The sequence below is a fragment of the Melozone crissalis genome, unplaced genomic scaffold (genome assembly GCF_028551555.1).
Source record: "Melozone crissalis strain CALT ecotype California unplaced genomic scaffold, PUWL_Pcris_2 ptg000057l_1, whole genome shotgun sequence".
Lineage (NCBI taxonomy): Eukaryota > Metazoa > Chordata > Aves > Passeriformes > Passerellidae > Melozone > Melozone crissalis.
The window spans coordinates 7,696,279-7,708,553 of record NW_026535835.1 but is presented as its reverse complement, the minus strand read 5'-3'; the positions used below and the strand labels follow the sequence as shown (position 1 = coordinate 7,708,553).

The following is a 12,275-nucleotide window of genomic DNA, read 5'->3' as shown; positions in this document are numbered from 1 at the left end:
GTCTCCGAGCCCTGCGATCCTCACGGGCCCCACCGTGCCGCGACGGCGGCGCGGGGAGAGCTGTGCGAGCAGCTGGTGTGGGTACCGGTCCCCGGGGATGCTGGGGAGCCAGTCGGGGCTGTCGGGGCTCTGCCATCGGGGGCGCGGAGCTGGGATCGGCCCCGGGAGCCCTTGGGAAGGGCTGGGGGGGGGACAGCACCGCCCGCTCGGGGCGGTCCCAGCCCGCCGGGGGGGACCCGGGGGGGGATAAAAGCCGGGGCGGCGGCGGGCCCGGGGGAGCCGGGCAGGATGAGCGCGGCCCCGGGCACCTCCCGCGCTCCCCAGCCGCTGCTCCGCTTCCCCGACGGGGCGGGCGGGCCGGGCGGCGGGCGGGCAGCGGGCGGGGGCGGCGCCCCGGGGCCGTGCCCCTGTCCCTGTCCCTGTCCGGGGGGGCCGCGGAAGCGGCGGCGGACCACGTTCAGCCGGGGGCAGCTGTCGGAGCTGGAGCGCGCCTTCGCCGCCGTGCCCTACCCGGACATCGCCACCCGGGAGCGCCTGGCCGAGCTCACCCAGCTGCCCGAGGCCAAGATCCAGGTGAGAGCAGGCGGGAGCCTCCCCTCCATCCTTTCCTCCTTCCTCCCCGGGGCACCCTCTCCTCCGCGGGGCCGCCCTGTCGGGGCGCTGTCGGTGTCTCACAGCTCCCCTCGCCCGTCCCAGGTGTGGTTCCAGAACCGCCGCGCCCGCAGGATCCGTAGCGCCAAGCCGGAGCCGCCGCCGCTACCGCCGCTGCCGCCGCCCGGGGAGCGGGGTCCCCCCGCGGCACCTCCCGACGGCAGCATCCCGTGCCCGGCCCCTGCCCTGCCGCCGCCGGGATCCCACAGCCCCGCGCGGGGCCTCCCCACCTCGCTGGGCTCCATCTCCGACCTCATCTACAGCGCGGCCATCACCAACCTGGGCGAGCCATAGCCGTGGCAAGGACCCCTGGCTCCTGGGGACCCTCCTGGCACCGCGACCCCCCCGGATTAGCGCCACGATTTCATTAGGGTGTGGAATTACTGCCGGTCCCAAAGGCTCCGAGGATGTCATCCAATATCCTAAATGCCGGTGCCGCCACAGCAGGGACAGCTCCCCATCAGCTCCCTAATACTGACTAATCTTTTGGAAAAAATACCTTAATCTGAGGCCGTGTCCAGGGATGATTGTGGCGCGGCCGCCCCTAATCCGCAGGCACGTTCGCAGGTGCCGGCAGATCTCCCTGGATCAGATATTAAACCGTGTTTCCAAGGGGGCTTAGCTGCCATCAGAGCATTAATCACTGTGTCTGGCCCTGGCAGAGAGCCCACCCGGCAGGTGTCCGGGTCTCCAGGGCCTGCTGTGGGTGTCCCCTCCCCGCTGTGGGTGCACTGAGCTGGCTCTGCTCTCTGTCCCACAGCACCTGAGAAACCTCTGGGCTCAGTGTTGAGGGGTGCTCCATCCCTACCTCCAGAATCTGGGCAGCATGGTTTGGGAGCACCGTGCATCTCTCACTAGGCAGGCACAGGAAGGTTTGGACAGGAGATGCAGGGGGAGAGGGAAGATTCACATCTCTGTGGTGTCTTAGATGCCACATCAATGTTTCTCCCACCAACAGATACCTCCCAACACGCAGGAACACACAGTGTTATTTATTCCCAGAATAAAAGGACAGGAATTTCCCAGAACAGGGATGGCAGGAGCTCATGCCCCTCTCCCTGCTGGGGTGGTCGGAGTCCACAGCCATTCCCTCTCCTGTTCTGCAGCTCTGGGATTTCCAACCCAAGATTCATTTCAGGAGCGAGAAGCAAAGGACGAGCCTGAGGAGTGCAGAAGTCTTCCCTCAGCAGGAACAGGCACAGACAGGACAAGATCTGTCCCAAATTAGCAGCTCCTGAAGAGGACAAAATCCTCCAGCATGAAGCCTGCAGTCCATGGTCACAGTTTCCCAAGGTCCCCTTCGAGGGTCCGCACCATCACGTACAGCTCGGCCAGGCCCACCACTGAGGCCACAATGACAGCTGACAGGACACGCTGGGGACACAGAAGAGGCAGAGAGGTGACCCTGGGTGTCCAGCCTGGCCAGCAGACAGCACAGAGGGGCTCCAGGGGCTGGTTTGCTCACCGCTGCTGTCTCTGCAAACACGTACTGGCTGCCCAGGTAGGTGCAGGCAAAGGCGGCCACCACGGTGACAATGAAGTTGAAGATGGTGATGACAACGGCTTTCACGGAGCGAACTGGGGACACAGGGGTGGAGGAGCTGGTTTAGGTAAGGCTGGACACAAGGTGTAATCATGCACAGCTGTCTCAGCTGTAGATGTAATCCTGGGGGAGTCACACTCTTGGTGCCTCCAGAAATATTGGTGAGAATGACCAAGAGGCTCCTTTATTCAAGGAACACTTCAGTGCATGGAAACCTCCTGGTGAGATATTCCGAGAGGGAAGGGCTGTCACCAGCTGGAGATGGAACAGTTCCCATGCCTGGCCTGCCACATGCCAACAGGACAGGGAGCCACTCACCTTGCCTCCCAAATTCAGCCAATGGCCCGTTCATCTCCTGAAAGAAGGGATTGAAACAGCTTGTGATCACTTGTATTTTCATGTCAATATGTTAATGTTATTACTGTGTGTGCAGAATAAAAGCAATGCCAATGCCCTGTCTTGTCCACAGGACTCTGAGCTTTTGGGTGGGTGGGCTGTGGGGGAGCAGCAGTTTCACGGCACACAGGTTTCTCTGGGATTTTGCACAAGCTCTGCTAAAACCACCCTGGATTATAGATCACACATGGCTTGGCTTGGAAGGGGACCTTAAAGACCATCTTCTTCTAGCCCCTGCCATGAGCAGGGACACCTTTCACTACACCAGGTCAAACCTGGAGGGGTCCAGCTTGGCAGAGAGCAAAGCAGATCTTCCCATGAGAGTTAATGTGTACCTGGATGCCAGATACAGTGTGGAAGGGCAGAATGGGATCCCAAGGAATGCCAGCAAGAAGGGATGCTGACTAGTCTGAACAGCCACCCTGCCAGAAGATCTCAGCTCTCTCAGGAAAGAATGAGTGCCCACATATGACTTTGTATTTTCAGCTTTTACCTTGACATGAATGAGGCAATTTTAAAACTATGACAAAAATTTAACCAGCAGAGATGCTCCCACTCAAACATTTACAGCATGTGCTCAGTCTCCCAGAACAGAACCTGAGATCTCTGGCACAGTGAGCAGTTCCCAAAAGTCAGTACGTCTAATTCACCACCCTGTTAACCCTGTCCTACCTCTGTCCTCAACACTTCTGTTGTTCCCGGTGTGTTTACAGTGTGTTTTCCTCCAGTGCCTGCCACATCCCCTCTGCACCGCACCCACTCTAAGGGGGAAATCTCCTTTGCTCTCAGGTGTTTGAGGGATGAATCCCGGCACTGCATCAGCCCCTCACCTGGCCGGTGATGTTGCGGGTCATCCGCTGGTACTCCTCGTGTGCCAGCTTGGCCTTGATCCGCTCCAGCCGTGCCACCAGCTCGGGGTTCTGGGGAAGGCACAGACCCACCGTGAGGCCCGGCAGCCGCCGCCTCCTCCCGCGGCTCCGGGCCGGCCCTCACTCACCCGCGGCGGCACCGGCACTTCGGGCAGGTGGATCTCGCATCCCTCCAGCAGCTCGTGTAGGTGCAGCGGAGACCCTGTGGGCGGGGCACGGTGCGGTCACGGCCGCGGTCACAGCGCGATCCCGGCCGCGGTCACGGCGCGATCCCGGCGCAGCGCGGCCTACCTGCCTCCCTCAGCGCGGGGTGCAGCCTCCGCAGCAGCCCGAACGGCACCAGCGCTCCTTCCTCCGCCAGCGCCGCCTCCAGCTCATCCCTCAGCGCGGCGGGCAGCGCCTCCAACTCTCCGTCCCGCACCGCCCGCCGCAACCGCGGCCCGGCCCGCACCGAGGACGCCATGTTGGGCCCGGCCGGCGTTGCCGGGGCGACCGGGAGGGGCGGCGAGGGGAACCATAGAGACGGCGGGGCGGGGCGGCGCGGGCGCGGGCGGGCGGGGCGGGCGGCGCGGGGCACTGTGGGCCGCGGGCGGTGGGATGTCGGGCGGCGCGGCGCGGCGGTACGTGGCGGCGGCGCTGTGCCGGGCCCGGGCCCGCGGGCCGCCCCCGCTCTGGGAGCCGCCCCCCGCCCGCCACCTGCGCGCTCTGGGCACCGGGGGGGCGGTGGCGGCGCTGCCGCCGTTGCTGCTGCCGCCGAGGCGGCACCTCTCGTCGCGGTGAGGCCTGTGAGGGGTTCTGTGTGGGCAGGGGGGTGAGGGGGTGATTGAGGGTGAGGGGAGTTGGGGTCTGTTGAGTCGCTGGGGGAAACCTGAAAGAGCTGGAGGCTGTCAGGGTTGATATATGGGAGAGGGAGGATTGGGCCAAAGGGACAGCTGGGTGAAGGTGTCCAGGGCTGTGGGGAGAGGGGACATTGGCAAAAGGTGGAGGGCAGGGCAGGGATGGGCTGTTTGTGGGGTGCCCGAGGGACACCCAGGGTGGGCAGCAGTGTCCCCCTGGGCTGGGCGCTGTTTCAGCCCCTCTAAATCCTCCAAGCTGCCTCTCTGCTCGCAGGAACCGTCCCGAGGGCAAAGTGCTGGAGACCGTGGGGGTGTTTGAGGCCCCGAAGCAGCACGGGAAATACGAGACAGGCCAGGTAAGCGGTTTTGGGGGGCACAGCTGGCCCTGCGGGCTCCTGGCACAGGGTTTGGGCAGCTGGGGCATTTCCTGTAAGGAAAAGTCAGCAGCAGAAGGCCGGGAGTTTCACAGCTCGGTGCTCCTTGTCTGTGCTGTGTCTGCAGTTTGTCAGTCATCTGACAATAGCAGCTGGATAAGAATCTGCAGCACAACACAACTGTTGTACAATGGCCTATACTCCACTGTCTTGCTTCGGGGTTTTCTCCCTCAAGGATCCAAAGAGACAATCAGTGAATTTGAGAAATAGGAGCTAAACTTGTAATTCCTGTCCTGAGGACTCTCAGATCTGTTTGTGAGCAGTCTCTCCTTTCTGCTGCTCTACTACTGCATTACTCATTTAGTCCTTCCCTTTTATGGGATAGAGATTACATGGATTTCTTCTCTCATCCCAAACTGTTTCTCTCTTTCTGCTCTGGACCATCACAGTGATGTTTCTCCCTGTATCCCCATCCCACACATTAAACAATGTGCAAATGTTTGTAGTTTTACCTCAGATAACAGATTTTTAAAGCAATTCAGCTGCAATTATTTGTTCCTTCCAGCTCTTCCTTCACAGTGTGTTTGGCTATCGAGGAATAGTCCTGTTTCCCTGGCAAGCCAGGCTTTATGATCGGGATGTGGCTTCTCCTGTCACAGAAAAGTAAGGATTTGAGGATTTGGACTGTTAGATTTGCATTTTGTAGTGAATTACCTTTTGGGGGTAAACAAGTGTTTTTAAGGAGGGGAAATGGCATGGGTTTGTTTGCATGAGTGTAAACTAGGAGAGATCACTAAAGAGATACTTCATTATTAAGTATTGAGTATTATTAATTAGAGACATAATGGAAGCATGAAGGATAAAAGTGTGTGTATGGAGGAAATAAAAATAAATTAAAAATTATGCCAATGGCATTTTGTATTATACAAAAAGACCCTTTTTGAATTATATCCAGGCTCCTGTGTTACCATTTGGAGGCTGCTGTAGATTGCCAGTGAGCTGGGTTTGTCACCTTCCTCCTCAACTTCAGCTCACTAAACTAAGCTCATCCTTTTGAGTGGCTGTTCAGTTCTCTCCCCTCTTGCATCTGTGTTTCCCCTGGCCTGTGATCAGTTGTGCTGGGAAGGAGTGAGGATCAGAGAGAAAATCAGAGGGCAGTAGGAATATCCATCCCAGAGAGGAGCCTGCACTGAGCAGGAAAAACCTCTGAGCTGTTGGAGCTGTGTCAGACACCACTGATGGTCATCTCAGCTCGTCTGTCATTGTGTGGGTGGCTCATGGGGCTTTGGTTTGGGTGCAGCCAGATGATTACAGGCTGCAAAATGTGACTTTTAAAAAATTCATTGTTTATAAGTGCTTGGTTGTGGTAACAAGAATTTGCTGCCATCCTGGGCTTGAGCTCAGAGCTTTGCTTTTCTCTTCAGGAGCGAGAATGTGGCAGGCCATGGTTCCAAAGAGGTCAAGGGTAAAACACACACTTACTACCAGGTGTTAATAGATGCCCGGGATTGTCCACATATAGTAAGTAATGAGTAATGTTGGTGTTGAAACTTGAGTGTCTTCTCCTGCATGAGCGGTTCAAAGGGACAGGCACCGAAGCAAAATTACTTTGGTGGCTGACTGGATTGGTTAGGATTTTTGGATAAATTTGTTCTTCAAGGCATGTTTTCCTTGAGAGAGGTCATCTGGAATGTCATACAACTGTTTTCAGGATCATGTTTCCCCTTTCCTGTTCCTGGTGCTGTTCCCACACTGTTGCACACAGGTTATTAGGAATGTGGGCTACAGCACTGAAAATACTTCTCAATTGTCTGAGTGGGGAGTTAGCCCAGAGGAGTTAAATTGAGAGAATTCTGAGGTGAATTGGTTAAATGAAATAAACATTTTGTGCTTTATAAACCTCACTAATAACCTGAAATATGACTGGAAGCTGTCCTGCAGCAGTGCACACAAAGACATAAACCTCCCTGTTTCTCAGTCCCAGAGATCACAGACAGAGGCAGTGACCTTCCTGGCAAATCATGATGACAGCAGAGCCCTCTATGCCATCCCAGGTGAGTGAAATCCTCCTGCAGCCTCTGCTCCTTGTGAGGTGAGGTCAGAAAAAATATCAGTGGAGCAGCAATTCCTACAGGACATTCTGTAGTGGATCTGTCCATAGCTTAGGGCTGTGCTGGACACAACAGAGTGACTAAAGTACAGGAAGCCCTTTGGATAGCTGCAAGTTGTGATCAGACACAGCCATGTCTGATTTGAGCTCTTGGGGCATAGATCCCATACCAAGTTCTATATGGGCTGTTCTGCTTTGTGGTCAGGACAGCTGGATTTATTCCTGTCCTGGGCATTTCCTGCCCAGAGTGCTTCTGGGGCAGTGCAGGCACTTTGCAGGGCAGTGTGTGTTTATCAGAGGAGTCACTCCATGAAAAATCTCACAGGAGAACACTGCCAAGAGTTATTCCTGGCACCTCTCCTCCATTCTTCATTGCAGTTGTGATATCAGCTTTGACTTCTGCTGCCAAAGTCCTTTTTCCTCACCAGTGCGATCAATTTTTCTGCCAGGAGACTCTGCTGGAGAGGTTCCATAGGTTTTGGGGTTTCTTTTTCAGGTTTAGACTACGTAAGCCATGAAGACATCCTTCCCTACAGCTCCACTGATCAAGTGCCCATCCAGCATGAGCTCTTTGAGAGGTTCCTCATGTATGACCAAACAAAAGGTAAATTCTGGCTGCACAGGGAATTCTCCAGAGCCAGATGGTGCTCTATAAAAATACCCAGTGCTCTATGAAAAATACCCAACCCCCACCATCTTGGATATGGTATAAAAATCATGTCTGGCTTGGGGTTTGTTACACTGAAACTGCCTTTGAATATTTTTTTTAACCATGTGAAAGGAATTGTGTTGAGGGGGAGAGCAGTCCAGCTACAGTGTTTCCTCTCACCTTTCCCTCCCCACAGTCCCACCTTTTGTAGCAAGGGACACTCTGTGTGCGTGGCAGGAGAAGAACCACCCCTGGCTGGAGCTCTCGGATGTGCACCGAGAAACCACGGAGAACATCCGTGTCACTGTCATCCCCTTCTACATGGGCATGAGGGTAAGTCTCTGCTGCCCTGGTAATTCTGCCATCTGTTTCACTGGCTTGTTTTTGTAAGATTAGTTTGCTGCCTGAAGGTACTTTCTGCTTACTGGAGAGGTGACATTTAACCACAGTTGCCATTTTGTTCTCATGGGTATAAACATGAAACTGTTTTGGCGTGTATTTTTGGAGATCATCTCCTGCATATAGGCTTTTCCTGGTTATCAGTAGGATGAGAAATAGCAGTTAGTTATTCTCACAACTCAACAGTGCTAGCAAGATATTTGGGAAGACTTGAGTTGGTCCTGTTAGTCACCTCAGTCACGTGAGGTGAGGCTGGGGCCATCTGCTCTGTAACAACAGCCACATTTGTTATCCTGCCCAGTGATGGGCTGCAGCTCCCTGCCCATTTCCTGCCTCTAGTTTGGCTTTAGAGGGTTTGGCTAAAGCCTTCTGGATTTAGCTGACAACCATGTGCTGTTTATAGCACAGAACTTCACGTGGACCATCCAAAATAATGCAGCCCCAACAGACTCCTGAGTGGGAGAACTGGGAATTCCCACAGGGAGCCTGAGCTGTGGCAGGTGCATGTTTTGGTGTGGATTTGCAACTTTTGTGGATCCAGCTGGTGTTTGTCAGAAAAACAGGTGCCCAAAGGCAAGGAAAGGGGTTTTTAGATGTGTAGAAAGTGCATAATTACATAGAGATGAACCCTGGGGGTTGTCACGAGCTCCTTGCAGATCTCCCACGTCATGATTAGTGCAGAGCAGAGGCAGTGCCAGGCTCTCAGAGAGCAGCTGTCTGTGCTCACGTGAGTCGTCTGCGTCACCCTGGCACAGTGAGAGCCCCTGTGCCGGTGCTGTGGTGACAGCTGAAGAGGTTTTTGGCACCTCACATCCAAGGGCAGCTGCTAAAGTCTTTTGTTTTTCTTGACAGGAAGCCCAGAATTCCCATGTCTACTGGGTAAGTGCCTTTTCTATCGTGGAGCAGCTAAAGGGAAGGAGTTAATTTGCTGTGGCATCACTGCAGTGTGATAAGCTCTGAGGGAAAGTAGCCTTTGCCTGGCAACTGTTTCCCAGTACCAGCTGCAGGTTATCAACTGCTTGCAGCTGATTCCAGCTCTTGATAAGAGTCTTTCTTCTGCCCAGTGGCGCTACTGCATCCGCCTGGAGAACCTGGACAGCGAGGTGGTGCAGCTGAGAGAACGGCACTGGAGGATATTCAGCTTGTCTGGCACCTTGGAGACAGTCCGGGGCCGTGGGGTTGTAGGAAGGGTAGGTACCATCCACACTGTTTTTTGGGAAACATTGCCCTTTGTTGGAGTTCTCTCACTAGGCTGTGTGGATTTGCCAGTAAATTGTTTGAAATAGATGGAGTGGGAAGCTGGCAGTGAAAAAAGTCACGTGAGCTTTTCATCTGTTGTTTATCTGTGTGAACTGAAACCTCACACTGAGTACTAGAGGGTGATCCTAAATGAGTGGTGGTTGGAAAACTGGAATAATAACGGGATTCTGGTGCTACTCAGTGGACAAATTGTTTGCTGTGTAATTGGGAGAAATGTTGGGGTGTAGGTCTCTGTTTGGTTTTGTTTCATGCTATATACATTTCCTGTTGATGCCTGTCTGGTAGAACTGCGGATGCCCAGTGGTCTCTTGTTTTCTCAGGAGCCAGTTTTGTCCAAAGAGCAGCCAGCATTTCAGTACAGCAGCCACGTCTCCCTGCAGGCATCCAGTGGTCACATGTGGTAAGAAAAGAAGCCCTCATTGCTGCAGCAGTGTTTTGGGTGTAGGACCCCCCAGCAGTGAGCTGGGGTGCAGTTTGCAGCCTGGGGTTGTGGCTGAAAGCTGGGTGGAAGTGGAGAGGACAGGGCATAGTTGGTAGCTAAAATCTGATGAGCTTCTCTTTAGCTGTATGCTAGTTAGTGATAAGATGATCTGTTGGTTCTCTGCACCAGGAGGGGTTCCAGGATAATTTTTCCTCCTGCTGTGGTTTGTGCTAGACTGGATTTAAAGACATGAAGCAGTTGTTCCTTTTGTCCTTGGTGCAAGAGCCAAGGCCTTGTGCTGGTGATTGCCTCAGCAGCAGGGATGTGTGCTCTGGTATCTCCTTCCTTGAGAGAAGTTTGGGCTTTAACTCCATCTCTGTTCACTTCTGTGTCAGGAATTGGCATGCAGGGGTTTTCCCAGTTTAGACCAGTTAAGGACTTCAGTCTAACTGGTGCTTAAGTTTCTTCTTGTGTAAGTGCAGGGACAGAAGTGCCCAAAGTGCCCAGCTGAGTTGTTCTTTTCCTGTCCTTGGGGTTAAAGCAGCTTCCCTTTATTTGCCTTTTGGCTGGGTTAGCACATTTAGTGCCACCTCTGTGTGGACAAGGACTGCACAGCCACCTCCTGCCTTCTGTATGACAGATCCTTCTGCATTTTTTAAGGAAATCTCCTTCAAAGTTAGGTTGCATTTGAGTTGGGAAAAGCAGAGCAGCTCTTTGCATATAGGGTGTACCTTGTTTGCCATGTGAAGTGTTTTGAATTGCCTGAATGGATGCCCTGGGGAATAAAACCAGATGGTTTAGGAGTTTTTCCCTCTCTGCATACATCCTGAAGATAGAGAGACAAAGGTTCTGCAGCTCAGAAGCTGCTCAGCTTGACTTCTGGTGTTCAGTTGTGTCCTGTCTGTCCTGAGAACCTGTTAATTTATCTCCACAGCCCTCTTGCCCCTGTTGTGTTCTGCAGCACAGCTGTCTGTGGTTCAGAGCAGTAAACAAATGGTTGTACCAGGACAGGCAGGTTCAGCTCTGAAATGCAAAGCTGAAGCTGTTCCAAATTATATCTGTGATGGGGTTTCTTAATGTCACTGACAACCAGTGGCGCTCCTGCCAAGAAACACAAATCTGAATTTCCGTGTAACCAGTCTGTAAAAACAGCTCAGATGGCTCTGTGTCCTGGGGAGTGGGAGTTGGCTAAACACCACTGCAGGTGCATGGAGGGTGCCTGACTCCTGTGGGCTGCAATCATCACAGCTTTGTGCAGGAAATGTGTCAGGGATGTGCTGCAGAACTGCCCAGGAGTCCTCCATAAATGAGGAGTTATGTTTGCAGCTGAGCCATGGGCAGAGCAGGGCAAAGCCGTGCCCTGCTCTGGACCAGCCTTGCAGAGGGACCCCCAGGATGTTGAAGAGCTCAGGTTTTACCTTTTTGCTGATGCTTCCTAGGTGTGTTTGTCCCTGGCCTCAGTGTGACCTGTGCCATTACTTTTGCAGGGGCACTTTTCGGTTTGAGAGGCCTGATGGCTCCCACTTTGATGTGCGAATCCCACCCTTTTCCCTGGAAAGCAACAAAGATGAGAAGACCCCTCCCTCCGGCCTTCACTGGTAGCTCAGAGTGCCCAGAGCCACGGAGGCCTGTGTGTGCTGTAGACCTTTGCCTCCCCTTTATGCTGCAGTCAAGAACACGGAGCTTTTAAACATTTTAAACCATTTCTGTTTTAACTGTTGTCTGCCAGGGAGGCTTTTTTTGGGAACTTTACTACTGGCTCTTCTCTCAGGCTGCTTGTAAAACATAAGCTGTGTTCCAGGTAACCCTTTCTCTCTGTGGCACCTGCTGGGTTTTAGGGGCTGGGGGATGCAGATCTGTGCTGCTGCACAAGACTGGCCCCCCTCAGCAGGCCTGGACCCTTTCCAATGTGTTGTGACTTCTCTGCAATGTGAGGTTTCTCTAATAAACTGGCCCTTCCAGTTGCAACCAGTCTTCCTTCCTAAGCCAAGGCCACGGCTTTGCATCCAGCCTGTCCCAGCTTGTTGCTCCCCCAGAGTTGGTGCTGCTTCAGAAGCAGCTGCTCCTCCTTTAGGGATCAGGAATGTGAGCTCAGCTTTCCTGCAGTGCAGCTGCTTTTTGGGATTCAGCCAGGGCTGGAGCAGCCTGTGAGCTCCACTCGTGGCACAGCTTGTCTGGGCTTTGTGCTGTGTGACACAAAGCCTGTTCTTGTTGGAGAAGAGGGTGCAGAGGGGACAAGGTGGGTGACATTTGGTGCTGTCACAGTGTCCTGTGTGTGCTCAGTACTGTGATAGCACAGAGAGCTCAGGGGAGCCCTTCCCCTGCCAGGGCTTTGCTTTGCTGCAGGGATTTCCATGTCAGCAGCTCCCCTGCTCACACTGTGGCTGCACCCATATTTCCTTGGTAGTTGGTAGTTTCTGTCCAGGAATGCTTGTTTTCACCTGGGATGCTGTGAGGCAGGGCTTGGCTTTCTGCTTCTGCTTGCTCTGGGTGCCAGGCTGTGATGTTTTGGTGGCATGGAGGGCTCTGCAGGATGTGAAATCCTGTGAGATGACAATGAATGGATGTGTGGGAAAGCCAGAGCAGCTCTGAGGATTGCAAAGATCACCAGCCCCCCTGGTGTGGGACCCTTGTGGCTGCCTCTGGGCATCCAGACTTCTGCATCACTCTGAGGCAGGAGTACTTGGCTTTGTGATAACCCTAGGAAGAGTTTCCAACCTTCCTCCTTTCCAACCTTCCTCCTTTCCAACCTTCCTCCTTTCCTAGT

General features: G+C 54.1%; 3 protein-coding genes across 3 annotated transcripts; 2 read left to right on the top strand and 1 right to left on the bottom strand.

Moving 5' to 3' along the window:
- The first annotated feature begins 288 nt into the window (after positions 1 to 288).
- SEBOX (SEBOX homeobox) lies at positions 289 to 945 on the top strand. The gene is made up of 2 exons (XM_054287463.1): positions 289 to 573; positions 697 to 945. Exons 1-2 carry the CDS (start codon positions 289 to 291, stop codon positions 943 to 945), a joined length of 534 nt encoding a protein of 177 aa, XP_054143438.1.
- Positions 946 to 1,627: 682 nt separating this feature from the next.
- TMEM199 (transmembrane protein 199) lies at positions 1,628 to 3,939 on the bottom strand. The gene is made up of 6 exons (XM_054287319.1): positions 3,751 to 3,939; positions 3,588 to 3,661; positions 3,421 to 3,510; positions 2,513 to 2,549; positions 2,117 to 2,229; positions 1,628 to 2,025 (listed from the first exon to the last, which is right to left on the bottom strand). The coding sequence occupies exons 1-6, from the start codon at positions 3,920 to 3,922 to the stop codon at positions 1,930 to 1,932; spliced, it is 582 nt and encodes a 193-aa protein (XP_054143294.1). The 5' UTR covers positions 3,923 to 3,939; the 3' UTR covers positions 1,628 to 1,929.
- Positions 3,940 to 4,056: 117 nt separating this feature from the next.
- Positions 4,057 to 11,476, top strand: POLDIP2 (DNA polymerase delta interacting protein 2). Its single transcript, XM_054287415.1, has 11 exons — positions 4,057 to 4,235; positions 4,570 to 4,651; positions 5,235 to 5,332; positions 6,094 to 6,190; positions 6,648 to 6,723; positions 7,276 to 7,383; positions 7,625 to 7,761; positions 8,680 to 8,706; positions 8,892 to 9,017; positions 9,408 to 9,487; positions 10,996 to 11,476. Exons 1-11 carry the CDS (start codon positions 4,057 to 4,059, stop codon positions 11,108 to 11,110), a joined length of 1,125 nt encoding a protein of 374 aa, XP_054143390.1. The 3' UTR covers positions 11,111 to 11,476.
- Positions 11,477 to 12,275: the final 799 nt, after the last annotated feature.

Coding starts and splice junctions, on each gene's coding strand:
- SEBOX (XM_054287463.1), top strand. CDS start 289: ATGAGCGCGGCCCCGGGCACCTCCCGCGCTCCCCAGCCGCTGCTCCGC. Junction 574..696: donor TGCCCGAGGCCAAGATCCAG/GTGAGAGCAGGC, acceptor CGCCCGTCCCAG/GTGTGGTTCCAGAACCGCCG.
- TMEM199 (XM_054287319.1), bottom strand. CDS start 3,922: ATGGCGTCCTCGGTGCGGGCCGGGCCGCGGTTGCGGCGGGCGGTGCGG. Junction 2,550..3,420: donor CCCGCAACATCACCGGCCAG/GTGAGGGGCTGA, acceptor CCCTTCTTTCAG/GAGATGAACGGGCCATTGGC. Junction 2,230..2,512: donor GGCTGAATTTGGGAGGCAAG/GTGAGTGGCTCC, acceptor CTGTGTCCCCAG/TTCGCTCCGTGAAAGCCGTT.
- POLDIP2 (XM_054287415.1), top strand. CDS start 4,057: ATGTCGGGCGGCGCGGCGCGGCGGTACGTGGCGGCGGCGCTGTGCCGG. Junction 7,762..8,679: donor CCTTCTACATGGGCATGAGG/GTAAGTCTCTGC, acceptor TTTTCTTGACAG/GAAGCCCAGAATTCCCATGT. Junction 9,488..10,995: donor GCATCCAGTGGTCACATGTG/GTAAGAAAAGAA, acceptor TTACTTTTGCAG/GGGCACTTTTCGGTTTGAGA.